Below are 15,652 nucleotides of genomic sequence, written 5' to 3'. Positions count from 1 at the left end.
TCAAAACAGCGTGGTACTGGCACAAGAACAAACATATAGATCAATGGAATAGAATAGAGAATTCGGATATCAATCCAAACCTCTATACTCAATATTTGGCAAAGGAGGCATGAACATACAATGGAGTCAGGACAGTCTCTTCAATAAATGGTGTTGGGAAAATTGAACAGATACATGCAAAAAAAATGAAACTAGATCATCAACTTACACCATACACAAAAATAAATTCAAAATGGATACAGGACTTAAACATAAGATGGGAAACCATAAAAATACTAGAGGAATCCACAGGCAGCAAAATCTCAGACACATGCTGAAAGAACTTCTTCACTGATACTGCTCCTAGGGCAATGAAAGCTAAAGAGAAAATAAACAAATGGGACTAAATCAAAATAAGCTTTTTTTAAAATATATTTTATTGATTTTGTACAGAGAGGAAGGGAGAGAGAGAGTTAGAAACATCGATGAGAGAGAGTCATCAATCAGCTGCCTCTTGCACACCCCCTACTGGGGATATGCCCGCAACCAAGATACATGCCCTTGACCAGAATCGAACCCAGGACCTTTCAGTCCCCAAGCCAACGCTCTATCCATTGAGCCAAACCGGTTTCGGCCAAAATAAGCTTTTTTACAGCAAAAGAAACCATCAACAAAACAACAAGAAAGCCCACTGTATGGGAGAACATATTTGCAAATGTTATCACTGATAAAGGTTTAATCTCCAGACAGCTTATACAACTTAATAAAAGGAAGATAAATGATCCAATTAAAAAATGGGCAATGGACCTAAATAGATTTTTTTTCAAAAGAAGACAGAAGGAAGGCCAAGAGGCACATGAAAACATACTCAAAGTCACTAATTATCCTAGAGATGCAAATCAAAATGACAATGCGGTACCATCTCACACCTGTCAGGATGGCTATCATCAACAAATCAACAAACGACAAGTGTTGGCGAGGTTGCAGAGAAAAAGGAACCCTCGTACATTGCTGGTGGGAATGCAGACTAGTGCAACCACTGTGGAGAACAGTATGGAGTTTCCTCAAAAAACTGAAAATGGAACTCCCATTTGACCCAGTAATCCCTCTCCTTAGAATATATCCTAAGAAACTAGAAACACCAATCAGAAAGGATATATGCACCCCTATGTTCATAGCAGCACAATTTACAATAGCTAGGATTTGGAAACAGCCTAGGTGCCTGTCAGCAGATGATTGGATCAAAAAACTACGGTACATCTACACAATGGAATACTATGTTGCCATAAAAAAGGAATTCTTATCATTTGCAACAACCTGAATGGAATTGGAAAACATTATGCTGAGTGAAATAAGCCAGTCAATGAAAAGAAAAACACATGATCTCACTCATTTATGAATAATAAAGAACATTATAAACTGATAAACAAAAAGATAGATACAGAGACAGTAAAACAACAAACAGACTGTCAAATTACAGCGGGGAGGGGAGGGAGATATGGGGAGATAAGAGATCAACTGAAGAACTTGTACGCATGCATATAAGCATAACCAATGGATGCAAAACTCTGGAGAGGGAGGGCATGTATGGGAGTGTGGGGGGTTAGGGGGGGCATTGATAAGATATGTACACATATAATACCTTAATAAAAAAAATGAGGGGGGAAAAACACTTATAACCATGGTTTTGAACTCTATATCCAGTTATTTGCTTTCCTCCATTTCTTTCATTTGTGATCTGTTTCTTTGTCTCCACATTTTGGCTGCTTCCCTGAGTTGATAGAGTGGCTTTGTGTACTAGGTGTACTATAGGGCCCAGTGGCTCAGCCTCCCAGTTACCTGTGGTGGACATTCTTGGTGCACCCCTTTGTGGGCTGTGTGCACAGTCTTTCTGAAGTTAAGCCTTGATTGTTGTTGGTATCACTGGGAGGAACTGACCTCCAGGCCAATTGGCTGTGAGGATCAGCTGCATCTATGATGGGAGAACTTCTGTGCTGGAGACACCCTTATGAGATAAGACTTGCAAAAGCCTCTGTGCTCAACTTGGATGGGGCAGAGTCTCAGGGTAGAGCAGACAGCATTGGTTTCCCATCAGCCCTACCCTAATAGGCTTCTGTGTCTCAGTGTCCCATGGTAATCACTGCAAACACCTCTGAGACAAAGCCACCCTCAAGTTCTGCCCACTGCCAGACAGACCAGTTTCTCCTCAAATGAGCCTGGGTACCCAGAGTCTTGCCCGGAACTGGAGTTCAATGCATTCGGGAATTTTTGTCTCCCTCCCATTTGAGAAAGCCAGTCACGTACTCAGTTGCCCACCCTCTCTGCGCACGCCTCAGTACCTCTGCCTTCCCCAGTTCCTCTGAGTCTCAGTGTGCTTTTCTCTTTTCTTCTAATTGTATTATTTCCACTCAGCCAGTCTTCCTGTGGTTCTGGATGATGTCCATTTTGTCTTTTAGTTGTAGTTTTAAAATATTGTATGAGGCAGCAGTTTAGGTGTTTACCTATGCCACCATCTTGGTTTCTCCCTACAGTTTTTTATCTGCCACTGTGCCTTCTGTCCCTGCTGTGCAAGTTTAATATCATACAGGGAGTCTTTGGGATGGGGGTGGTGTCTGCTGCACAATGAGGACTGTGATCCTGGTAGCTGTTGCTTTTTCTCTCCTAGCAATACCTCAGGTCAGAGGCCCAGTTTTCACGAGGAAAATAAGACCTGAACCCAAAGGCTGGGCTAGAATCAGAAGGCAGGAGGAGACCTCAGGGCAAGTCACAAGAGCAATGACCCCAAAACCCAGGGGAGGTCAGAGTGCTATCTAGTACCCGCCTGTGGGGCCAGTAGAGGGGAGAGGGACCAGCTTAGGGTGCTGGTCAGCCAGGTAAACTGTTCCAAGGGCAGCCCTCATTTTCCCAAGCATCACTCTGGGTCAGATGCCAACAAGTGTTTTTGCAGCAAACCCTACAATGCCATAAGGTCAGCATATTTTCCTGGTGAGCAAACTGAGGGTCAGAATGATGGTATGACTTACTCAGGGTCCCACAGAAGGAACAAGCAGTTAGGACTCAACTCTCAGCCTGTGTCTCCAGGGCTCCTGCCTTTAATCCAGACTGTGCTTCAGTAGCTTTTAGACCACAGAGTGTTCTGAAAGGCAGTGTGAGGTCAGCTTTGGGCAGTGAGCAGTGATTTGAGCTCACAGACCGGCTTCTAGAATAGAAGGCACAATAGAAAGTGGAGATGGGACCGAGACCAGTTTGGCTCAGTGGATAGAGCGTCGCCTTCGTACTCAAAGGTCCCAGGTTCGATTCCGGTCAAGAACATGTACCTTAGTTGCAGGCACATCCACATCCCCAGTAAGGGGCGTGCAAGAGGCAGCTGATCAATGTTTCTAACTCTCTATCCCTCTCCCTTCTTCTCTGTAAAAAATTAATAAAATATATATTTAAAAGAAAAAAGAAAGTGGAGATGGGAAAGTCAGAGGCTCCAGGCCCCTGCCCAGGGTTGAGGAGCCTCATCTCTGGGCCCTGTTACCTCACGGTGTATGAGCTCCCTTCCCCCATATAACAGATGAGGAAACAGGCTAGGATAGCTGATGGTAGTTCCTAGAGCACCCAGGCCAGAGATCTGCTGTCTGTAGCCCGGCACTTGCTGCTGGGGACCAGTTCCCCCACCGGGTCTCCCTCTGTGAGGTCTCATTCCTCTTTGTGCCTGGTCTGGGCCATTTTGATCTCACCTGCAGGAACTTTCTCGCTGTCTCCCTGCTTCCCCTCTTGTCCCCACCTCTGTGAAGGTCACTTTTATGTTCAACAACCAGAGTAATCCTAAAAGGCAAGCCAGGCCCCCTCATGCCTCCAGGTCCCCACTGTGGTTCATGAGTCTGCCCAGCCCGTACCCAGACCTCACCGTCCACCACACTGCCCTCCTCACTCCACTCCACCTTTCAGTCCTCAGACTCACCACTCTTGTTCCTATGTGACCCCCCAGGAAAAGCCATCCTCTACCCCATCATCCTGTCCATTTACGCAGCTTCATTTTTCTTCTGACACCTCTTCCTACCATACATTCTGGGATATCTGTTCATTTGCTCATTGTCAGGCTTCCTGACTGGAGGGCAACTCCATGCTCACTGCTGCGTGCGTTCCTCCTGCAGCAGCTTGGTGCATAGTAGGTCCCTGGTAAGTATTTGTGGTGTGAGTGAATGGAGGACAAACAAGGTCTCTCTTCTGTCACACCAGGTGGCGCCCAGTAGCATCAGGTCTTCTCAGGCCAGGACAGCTATGAGACTCAGCTCCTGCCTCCCCACAACCCTGCTGACCCTAATCTCTTGTTTCAGGCAGGTGGACACCAATACGAAAAACGTCTTTGGGCAGCCACGGTTGAGAGCGTCCCTCCGTGACCTGCGCTCCCCACGGAAGAACTATAAATCCACCATCGAGGATGACCTGAAGAAGCTCATCATCATGGACAACCTGGCACCAGATCAGGAGAGAGATGCAGGAGTACGAAGTGGGCTGCGAGGGAGGGCAAGGGCGAAGGACCTACCTCACCCAGCCACTCCAGCCTCTTCCTGCAGGTCCTTGGCCTTTGACCCCTGCCCGCCCTGTTTGGGTGTATGTGGCTTTGTGACCGGAATCCAGGGCATCACATCATCAGTCAGGCCAGAGGCATGGTGTAAACCAGCCTGCTGGGCAGGCAGGGATTTATTCCACACTAGAGGACCTCATGTGACAGGGGATGTTCTTAGAGGTCTCGTGGAACCCAAACCTCGGGCACTAAAAGTGGAGATAGGATTCCCAGGGACCAAAACCGCAGTTGTCCTTGGTCCCTCTACACCCATTATCCCCGCCTATCCTTGCCTGGTCTTGCTCTCAGGCATGCCCTCTCTTGTGCAGATGGAGAGGCCTCTATCCCACAGCACTAGGGAAGGCAGCGCTACACTACATTCCCTAACCTTACCTGGAGCTGGAGGGCAGAACTGAGTGGTCTACAAGTGATGGAGGAAGAATGCTCAGGGGGAAATTGGGGGGCTTTGACCAGAAAGGGGCAAAAATGGAGGCTGGGTGGGAAAGAGCCACCGATGTCCAGGACAGGAAGGCACTTCTGAGGATAGTGACCATGGGCCAGGCCATGACCACACTCCGTGACCCTCCCCTGTCTCAGCAGCAGTCGCCACAGAAGAGTCTTCAGCGGACGCTGTCTGACGAGAGTCTGTGCAGTGGGCGGCGTGAGCCCAGCTTTGCCAACTCCACTATCCTGGAGGCAGGCCTGCCCAGCGACGTGCTCTTCACCAGCACCTGCGCCTTCCCCTCCAGCACGCTGCCCGCCCGCCGCCAGCACCAGCACTCTCATCCGCCAGGCGGCGGCAGCCCCAGCACCATCCCTGCCCCTGGCAACGGCTTCCCAGAGAAGACATGTGAGCCTGGGCTGGCAGGGGAGTTACCCCATGTTTGGAAAGCAAGAGGGACAGGGCTTGAAGGTCACCTGTAGGTTACCTGGAGGTCAGAGGCAAGAGGTCATTGGAGTCAGCTGAGGGAGGGAACTGGGCTACACATGAACTTTAAGGGGGCCTGATGGGTAGGCACAGTGTCACTCAGGAAACAAGGGATTATTGGCTAAGACAGGATTTCCAGAGGTTCACCTTGGAACCTGGAGCACCTAAGGATTGGGTTCATCTGACACCAGAAATAGGAGATCAGTCTTGCCAGGTGTAGCTGGCTGGAGCCCTGAGTATCAGGGGTTGGCGTCAGCTGACCCCCAGCCCGTTACCTGTTCTAGCTTCAAACAGATTACCTAGTGATCATCGCTTTACCTACTGGACTTCTCCAGGTCTGCCTTGGAGGAAGTGATGGGCAGAGGTGTGGCTCATCCATCCCTCTATTCATCCAGCAAATATTTACTGAGCATCCCTTATCAAAAAGCCTTTGGTCTGCCTTCAGATCCCTTTCTACACCCAAAGGCTCTGAAACTGAAGGGAGGGAGAAGGTAGGACCAGGCTCTCTGGCAGCACAACCCAACACTAATGCATGTGAGGCTCTTGATGGTCCTCGATTACCCCGCTTAGCGGGAAAGATGTTGCTTCGTTGCAGAATACCACCTGCCTCTCTAGGTGCTGCGTCACATGTAACACAGCCTCCCAAGTCCAGGCAGGTCTGGATTCCAGAGGTTGTTTTCCCGAAGGGTTTTGTCTGAAGGACTATGTCCCGTATCAATGATGGAGCCTCTTGTATGCACAGGCTGGATGGAGGAGGCTCTGGGACTTTTTTTTGAAAGAGTCTGTTTCTCCGCTTAAAAGTCTGTTGGCCCCCCCACTGCCATAGTGTCTGGATCCATACTCATGTTTGGGAGCCCAACATCAGCTCTTCCACTTCACAGTACCCTTCTTGAGATCCTCCAGGCCACCAGACCTTTCCTCCTCAGAGCATTCTACATGTCTGTTCCCTCTGCCTGTCATGCAATTCTCCCAACCCTGTTCTTGAAACTCCTACTTCTCCTAAAGGCTTTGTTCAGTTATTGCTCTTTCCTAGGTGTTTGCCCCAGCTCCAGGCTGGCCCATCTCCCTCGCTTCCTCTCCAGGCACCGGCCCAGCCCCTCATTACCTACATTCCACTGTGCTGTGGGCCAGGCTCTGCTCTCGGTGCTGGGCACGCAGTGACAAGCACATCAGAGAACATTTCTGCCCCAGTGGGGCTGAGGTTTAGGGGGAATTCCTCAAGCTTCCCTAACCCTCACTCTGCTTCCCTCCTCTGTCTCTCATCCTTACTGCCCGGTCTGCCTCTGGCTGGACCTGGCACACTGTTGGCATTCAACACATACTGAGGAGAAGGTGAGAGAGGGCCAGGGCAGAGGTGGTATGCACAGAGAACAAAGAAAGACAGATGTGAATGCCTCTGACCAGCTCTGCCACATCCTGTCAGTCTCAGCTCAGATGCTGCTGCCTCCAGGATGAGTCAGGCACTCCTCTTGGCCCCCACCTCAGGGTGCTCCCATCCCATTCCTGATCCCTCTGCCATTTGTTTCCCCCATCACAGTCCCATTCACTTTGGTTGTCAAGTGAGGATGGGTCTGCTTCCCTCACCGGACTGGAAGCTTCCTAAGAGCAGGCACACAGGTACACCTCTTTGCCCACATGACACCGTCCCCCTTTGTCAGGGAGAGCGCCATCTGACCTCAGCCTGGCCATGGTGTCCAAGTCTCTGCCTCTCCCAAGCCTGTTCAAGAGCCCTTTCCAAGCCATGTCAGAGCTGAGGACACCTCAGGCTTCCCTAATCACGGAGCCTCTCACAGCAGCACCTGCTGATTACTCGCTGGGCAGTGGCAGCTGCTACCCCCACCAGCTCAGCAGTGGAATGCCGGCAGGCTGAAGAGCATGGTGGTTAGGGGCTCAGCTTCCTTCCAGCCTTTGTCACTCCCATCGTCCACTGGGCAGATGCACCTGAGTTTGTGCCAGGTCCCCACTCATAGAAATAACCTCTCTGTGCCTCAGTTTCCATGATAGCCTTATCAACTCCTGTGCTGCCCAAGCTCCTCCTGAAACTGTAAACTCTACCCTTCCTGTCAGCTCTGATCCTGGTTTCCTAGCTGACCTTCAAGTTCAGCCACAAAACCCATATCCCGCAACCACAGCTCCATCACAGGCTCCCCTCTCCTCAGCCCAGCCTTATTCACCCCCCAACCGAAACCCTCTTCCCTCAGTCCCCCACACTTCAGGGTTTCTTCTGCTCCCAAGGGTCCAGCTGTCAGAACCTCGGAGAAAAATCTTTAGTTTTTTGTCTTTTTTTTTTTTTTAAGACATTTAAGTCTCCAACGTGATTCTCAAATGACAACCGTAGCTGTTTTAAAAAAAAATGTGAGCAAAAATACTGCCCACCTCACTGTGTTAACCTGAGAATCAAACAGTTAATATTGGAAAATGCTAGCATAATGCCTAGCATATAGTAAACACTGAAAAACAGCTATTAATTGTTTCTGTGATATTCTATCATCTGGAGCAAGTGTTATACTCTGCCATGGGTCAGCTTAACGCCTGAGTACTGGAGAGCAGGCTTAAAGCAGTGTCAACAACAACCTGACCACCAAAGCCATGTGGACTTGAGCTTGGGCTTGGAGCAGGGTCAGTGTTGGACCACCGGCAAGTGTAACCATGGACAAGGCAGCTTCTTGCTTTGAACTTCAGTGTTCCCCTGCACAACACCTGGGTCATAAGGACACCTCCCTCCTGGCTAATTGGAGGTGAAGCTGTGAGATGAGCCCCATGGTGCCCAGCAAGAGGGTGCACTCAGGGAACACAGCAGCCCTGGTTCAACCACTGGCTCTGCCTTGAGTCACTCCTGACCTCTGTGCCTTGCTCTCCTCTTCTGTCCCATCCCCTTTATGGGCTATGAGGCATCGGACGCGCTCAGTGGCTGTAGCAAATGCAGCTGCTGATGTGACTCTTGTGCTGTCTATCTCTCCAGCACCCTGAAACTTCAGGGGTCATTTTCTTCATTCGAACCCTCAGGTCTCCCCACAGTGACTCTGCCACGGCAAACACTGTCCAGACACTGGCAACCCATTATATCTGCAGCCTCGCACCTCTCCTCCACCCCACACTCTGTAGCCAGACACTACCCACTGGCTCCTTGTGAAAGTCTAATGACAGCTCACATCCACACCCCCAGCAACAAACTTCAGCTCCCCATAGCCTTCCCAACTCAGCACTAGCTCCAGCATCTTGACATCACCATGGATCCATCTCTGTCTTACACCCACATCCCCTTTCAGAAAATACTGTCAGCTTCACCTACAAAAGAGAGCCAGGGTCTCCCAATCATCCTCCACTCTCATCTCCCTCCTACTGTCTCCCTGTTCCTCCAGTCCCCTCCATCATCTATCCCCCAAACAAAGCCAGAAGGTCCGTGTGAACTCTGCTTTGGGACACATCTCTCCCTGCTAAAGCCCTTCTGTGGCTCCATCTCACTAGGAGACAAAGTCCTCATCATGGCCCACAAGGCCCCTGGAAGTCCAGCCCTGTCACCTCTCTGGCCTCACTTCTCTGGTGCCTCGGTTTCTGTGGTAGTGAAATGGAGCAACAATAGTTGCCTACCTCACTGTGTTAACCTGAGAATCAAACAAGTTAATACATAGAAAATGCTACACAATGCCTAGCATGTAATAAATACTGAAAAAAGAGCTATTTCCATTACTCTCTCTCCCCTTTTCCTCTGTCCCAGCCTCAGAGTTCCTTAAACCTACAGGCACATTCCTGACTGGGGAATTTTTTACTGGCTGTTTCATCTGCTTGGATACTTTTCCCTTCTGTAACCCCTGGCTCAGTCCCTCCTCTCCTTCAGAGCTTTTACAAATGCCATCTTTGTAAGGCCTCCCCTAGTACCCTGTTTAAAATGGTACCCACAGAAATTATCCAACACTCCCACCCCCTTCCCTGCTGGATGTTTTCCATGGCATTTATCATCTAATACAGTGTTTCCCAAACTTTTTTTTTTTAATATATTTTATTGATTTTTCACAGAGAGGAAGAGAGAGGGACAGAAAGTCAGAAACATCAATGAGAGAGAATCATCGATCAGCTGCCTCTTGCACACCCCCCACTGGGGATGCGCCCGCAACCAAGGTACATGCCCTTGACCGGAATCGAACCTGGGACCTTTCAGTCCGCAGGCTCTATCCACTGAGCCAAACCGGTCCCGGCTGTTTCCCAAACTTTTGACATATGTGTACCCCTTCTATAATTTTCTTAACGCTGAGTACTTCTCGTACTCATGAGAACGTAGAATTAGGCGCAGCTAAGCACGGTGCAGTGCATATCCCCACCAATCTCCGGTGCAACGCATACCCCCACCAAACTCTTCCCGTACCCCTGGAGGTACAAGTACCACACTTTGGGAAACACTGATCTAATAAATAAGGCATTTATTTAATTATATATAATGTTATAACAATTATATAATGTTCCATAATTATATATAAGGTATAACAATATATTAATTTCTTTGTTTCTCCCACCTCCCTATCTCTGTTCTCCTCACCCAGCCACCATCTCAGCCTCTGAGCTCTCACTGTCTGATGGGCGGGACCGGCCACTTCGACGCCTAGACCCTGGGATGATGCCACTGCCTGACACAGCGGCTGGCCTTGAGTGGTCCAGCCTGGTAAATGCAGCCAAGGCATACGAAGGTAAGTGTCCTCCACCCAACCCCACCAGATCCTACCACTGCTGTGCCCTAAAAGGATCAACAGAGGGCCTTGGGGTTTTGAAAGGGGACACACTCAGGTTCCAGAATCAGGTGGAACAGAGTTCACATCCTTCCCCAGTCATTGTGCAGTCCTGGCCAAATGTCTTCATCTTTCTGATCCTGTTACCTTATTTGCAGATAAGGAGCATGACTGTTCCCATGACCTGAGACTACAGTGAGGATTACATCAAAGTTATGTAAAACATGTCAGGCACAGAACAAGCCCTCAACAGACAATACTTTATATTATTACTATAGGGCACATGTGTCAAACACAAGGCCCGGGGGCCAAATCCGTCCCTCCAGGCCTTGCAATGTGGCCCGCACCGCGCTGTCATCACTGCACTCCGCTGTGTTTCCATCACAATGACAGTTTATGACTGTTCAGTAAACCATTCGGCCCGCGATTTAGGCTGGATTTTAGATTTTGGCCCCTTCTTTGATTGAGTTCGACACCCCTACTATAGGGCAAAACTATAGCAATCCAAATTGTGTTTAGATTTGCTTTGGCTCAAGTGGCAAAAAATCCAAATTAATGGATTTAAACACGCCTGGTTTTGCACAGGTAAAAATTCTTGGGTGGGCTGGCATGGCACCTGCACAAATGCCTGAGGGCACAAGGTCTTCACCCTCACAGTGAGGCTACTAGGGTTCTGACCATGATGTCCACCTTTGAGCAGGAGAGAGAAGGACACATGTCCTCGTTTTAAGGGCACTTCCCAGCGTCTCCCACTTCTCCTGTGATTACTTCCATCATCTAGGATGTCACAGTTGGCCATGCCTATTTGCAGGGCAGGCTGTGAAATGAGACCATATGTCCAGCTGAAATTTGGGATATGTTGTTAAAGAGAAAGGTTGTGTCGTGTGATACCTATTTTTCTTATTCTCTGAAAGCAAAATATTTCCTGTTGCACACACCAAACAAGTCAGTCCAAGACTAATGATGTGGCAGTCAGCTGCTAAAATATTCATTGCTAGTATTAGTAGAAAAGGTGCACCTGCGCATAAGGGAAATGAATGCAACACAATTATAGTAGTCATTAGCGAATGTTGTAGTTCGTTATTAATAACTAGAGGCCCAGTGCATGAAATTCATACACAGGATAGTAGTCATTAGCGAATGTTGTAGTTCGTTATTAATAACTAGAGGCCCAGTGCATGAAATTCATACACAGGAGGGGGCAGGGGAAGGGTATCCCTTAGCCTAGCCTGCACCCTCTCCAATCTGGGACCCCTCAGGGGATGTCTGGCAGCCAGACATCTCTCTCACAATCCGGGACTGCTGGCTCCTACCACTTGCCTGCCTGATTGCCCCTAACCATTTCTGCCTGCTAGCCTGATCACCCCCTAACCGCTCCCCTGTTAACCTGATTGACGCCTAACTGCTCCCCTGCTGGCCCAATCACCCCCAATTGCCCTCCTCTGCAGGCCTGGTTGCCTCCACCGGCCCTCCCCTACCAGTCTGGTCACCCCCAACTGTCCTCCTCTGCGGACTTGCTAACCCCAACTGCCCTCCCCTGCGACCTGGTCAACCCCAACCCCTGCAGGCCTGGTTGCCCCCAACTGCCCTCCCCTGCCGGCCATCTTGTGGTGGCCCTCTTTTGATGATGTCATGGCAGTCATCTTGTGACAATGTTGTGTGAGGTTGTCACACAACACCACCTACACTTTTATTATATAGGACTAGAGGCCTGGTGCATGAAATTCATGCACTGGGGTGGGGGGGTGTCCCTCAGCCCAGCCTGCCCCATCTCACAGACTGGGAGCCCTCAGGGGATTTCACAATCTTTATGATGGGGTGGTGGTTAATTTGCATATTACCCTTTTATTAGATTAGATTATATATAACAGGATATTGTAAAAATTAAGTTAAGAAGTTTTTATTAAAATGTTTCTTACATACTGTTATATTGGCGGGGCTACAAAAATATTCGTTGTGGGCCATGGCCCGTGAATTTGACATGCTTGTTTTAGGCCAAGCTTAGTTGTCCCTCCTCCAAGAAACCCTCCTTGGTATCCCCTCATCTACATAAGTCACCTCCTCTGGTCTCCCACAGCCCTGGCCCCTATCCCTGTTCCTGACCTTACTCTGACCTCTCTGAGCCATCGCTATCTAATGATGGGTATGTTTCCCTACTGGGTGGGGAGGCAAGGACCTAATGGCAGTCACTGCTGCGTGCCCAGCACAACCTGGCACAGATCTGCTAAATCAGACCCATATATACACATCCTTCATTTTTCCATGGTTGAGCCAGTCCACTCTGGCAGATGGCTTTAGAGGAAATGCCTCCCTCATTTCTTCGGCCCGTTGCTTCCATCCCATCCTGCAGCCTCCACTGGTCACATGATGAAGGCATTCAGGCCTGGGTTGGGGTGAGAGGGAGAGTGGTTAGAGCAAATGAGGCCCTGCCTCTGGTCTACCTCAGCCTTCCCCTTGAGGATGGCTGCCGAGCAGAACCCCAGTACTGCTGATGCATGTGACCCTCGGGAGGCCTGGCACGCTCAGGGGTGGGAAGGGTTTCTTAGTGGTGCTCCCTGAAGGTGGGAAGCAGCCGGCACTTCATCATTTCATAAGCAGCATTTCTTCTGGTCTCATCTGAGGGATGTATTCAAATTCCCACTTACAGCTGAGGAAACTGAGGCTCTGCCAACAAAGGCACCTAGGCAAATTGTGCACTTTCAACATTTGCAGTTTGTTGTGTGTCAGGTAAACCTCAAGAAGCTGTTTGTAATGTGGGAAGGAAAGGCGTTATTGGATAATAGAAGCAAAGGACAGGTGGGGAGGAAGCCAGAGGATGTTGAGCATTGTTGGAGCGGGTGCTGGGTTCGTGGGAATGCAGTGCTGTTCTCCCTGCTTTGGGACATGTGTGACGTTGTTCACAGAAGAATATTTTCAAAGAGAAGAGATATTAAGGCCAGGAGATAAGACAGCAGCTATAGGGATGTTATTTAGAGAACAAGGGATTTCAAGATAACGATTAGCCATCCAGTACAAATGTTAAAGTTCTCGAGTATGACTGTGTTGAGAAGATGGAGGAGAGAGTCCTGTTCTTTGGAGAAGTGTAATGAACCACACAGAGGGGAGCACCATGATGTTGGCACTTTACAGTCAATAGTAGGAAGAGCACACAGATGAGTGGGGAGAGGAGGTCAGTGTGGCCAAGTATTACTGGTTGGTGGATCTAAGGGAAGGGTATTTGGTTGTTACTAAGCAGAGAGATGTCCAGCTGATGGGAGCCGCCTTGGCAGGTGTCAGTGTATGTCCAGCATGTGCACCTCTGCTCCTGGCCCTGCCTGTCCCCGCTGGGCATCGCACAGGCCCACCTCCTGGCCTTCCCGCCACGCTCTGTGGTGCATTGGGGCCCTCACCAATTCTTGTCATTACAGAAAGATCCCCTAACAGTCCTGTTTAAAATGGCCAGCACTCAGGCCCCACGCAGAGCAAATTTTCTGCCTGGAGTTCCCGTGAATGTTCACTTGCACCAGCAGGCCCTGTGACTTCTGTTCTCTCTTCAGCATATGTGATTTTGCATTTCTGTTTTGCATTTCTTATTGCTTTTGTGATTTCACTGACATTCTTAGAACTGGACTTAACTAGCCTTCATGTACTGTCTCACTCAGTACACTCCACTTTTTGCCATTTTTTCCATCATTTATTTGTTGACTAAAACAAGTCATTTATGCTAAGAATGTGCCAGGTTCTGAATTGGGTTATTACTATAATTTAACCTGTCTCTCTCTCCCTTGAATTTTGTCTAAACTGGTCATTTTGGTCTAGGGGTTTGCTCAGAATCACGGTGGGATTTTGTTGTGTCCTTATCTGATTGGATTTTTTGGCAAAAATTCACCCACATTACCTGTGTGATCTAACAAAGGTGTGGTTGGGAATGTAGTGGTGGTTCATGTGTGAGGAGCAGAGGGAAGGTCATCAAGAAAGAGCCGGATCCCCGCTGACCCCTCTCCCTTCTCTCTCCACCAGTGCAAAGAGCCGTGTCACTCTTCTCTCTCAATGACCCAGCTCTGAGCCCGGACATGCCACCTGCACACAGTCCTGTCCACAGCCACCTGAGCCTGGAGAGGGGACCCCCAACCCCCAGGACCACCCCTACCATGAGGTGAGGTTTCCCTGGAGACATCCAGGCAAGTGACAGCCACTGCAGGTTACCCCACCACCCTGTCTGCAGTATCTGGGGAACATCTGCTTCCTCATCTAACACTGTGGAGTGATCCACAAATGGGGCCCAGCAGTGGCCAAATCAGAGTGGGTCCTATCCTCATGGCTGGTTAGGCACACACTATAATCAATGTTCTCACAAATTGTTGCACTTCCAACTTTGAAAAATGTGCTAAGTTGTGACCCCCGTTGTCCCCTCTGTCGGCTTCTGGGTCTCCTCCTCTGCATATTTCTAAATTATGCGAATCTTCTCCCTGTCACTTTTCACCCCTTCCCCAGCTGGTCCCTGCTGGGCTGTCTGGGAACTGGGAATGGGGAGGCAGGAACCCTGCCCTCAGGAGCCTTCCTGGGGAAGGGAGGAGACATGGGCCAAGCTGTCACGTTTGCCATCTTGTGTCACGTCTTTGACTGCATTGTCTTGGGAGACGGTAAAACTAAAGAGGGAGACAGAATGAAAATGATGTGTGCAAATCCATGAGTGTAAAGAGTGCACTGCACATGTGCACAGCCGTCCTCCCCTGGCAGGACTCTATACCACAGTCATGCACTGGACCTGTGAGCGGTACAAGCATTTTTCAGGATAATTTTGATTCTTCTTGTTGGCGTCACACAGTGGCTTCAGGACTCAACCTCCTTCCAAATGTGGCCCCACTTACAGGAACGAGGCAGTTACAGGTGGTGCTGCCACAGAAAGAGTAGGAATCGAGTTGGTGTAGAACTGGTGGCATCTTGGTGCTCTCCTGACCTCCTTCACCTGCATTCCATCTTCCCCTGCAGAAGATCCAGGACCACGGAGGGAGGGAAGAGTGAGGTGGCCGAATCCTCTCCCCTTCTTGGGCTGAGACCCCTTTGTCTGTTGCAGCCCACCCCCTCCCAGCGCCCTCCAGATAATGTGTATCCCACGTGCCCAGTGGAGCCTTCTACAGAAAGGGACTGCCCACTGTGCCCCATAGAGGATAGGCAAGCCCAAGACAGGGAAATCTGCACTGAGGAGGAGCCGTAGGCTGAGGCCCTGGGTGCAGTGTTCCTGCCTGAGCCTGGGTTTGCCTTCTGTCCAGTGGGTAATGTCATGGTGACCTCTGTGTTGGGCCAGAGCCTGTTAGATGGAGACCATGTGCAGTGCAGGGTGGGCGCCCATTGTCAGCGACTATCGTTGTCCTCCGTCCCATTGCTAGTCCTGTCCACTCACAGGCCTCATATGCTCCATGGATGTCTGTGGGATGGATTCTTTGTTTCGTGCTGGTCACACTCGGGCAGAATTTCTCCCTAAGCACA

General features: G+C 49.7%; 1 protein-coding gene across 8 annotated transcripts in view; it reads left to right on the top strand.

Moving 5' to 3' along the window:
• Positions 1 to 15,652, top strand: part of SIPA1L3 (signal induced proliferation associated 1 like 3) — a 353,179-nt gene that overhangs the window by 333,801 nt on the left and 3,726 nt on the right. For 6 of the 8 annotated variants that reach the window (XM_036408270.2, XM_036408269.2, XM_036408265.2 and 3 more), the window contains 4 exons: positions 4,305 to 4,494; positions 5,135 to 5,384; positions 10,001 to 10,144; positions 14,183 to 14,318. In XM_036408270.2, coding sequence (XP_036264163.1) covers positions 4,305 to 4,494; positions 5,135 to 5,384; positions 10,001 to 10,144; positions 14,183 to 14,318 — 720 coding nt within the window. Of the gene's footprint in view, positions 1 to 4,304; positions 4,495 to 5,131; positions 5,385 to 10,000; positions 10,145 to 14,182; positions 14,319 to 15,652 lie in introns of all 8 variants that reach the window. The other 2 variants (XM_036408263.2, XM_036408264.2) reach the window with 2 other exon arrangements.

Source organism: Pipistrellus kuhlii, unplaced genomic scaffold (assembly GCF_014108245.1).
Source record: "Pipistrellus kuhlii isolate mPipKuh1 unplaced genomic scaffold, mPipKuh1.p scaffold_m20_p_38, whole genome shotgun sequence".
NCBI lineage: Eukaryota > Metazoa > Chordata > Mammalia > Chiroptera > Vespertilionidae > Pipistrellus > Pipistrellus kuhlii.
Note: the sequence above shows the minus strand (reverse complement) of the source record. Positions and strands in the feature narration are given on the sequence as shown.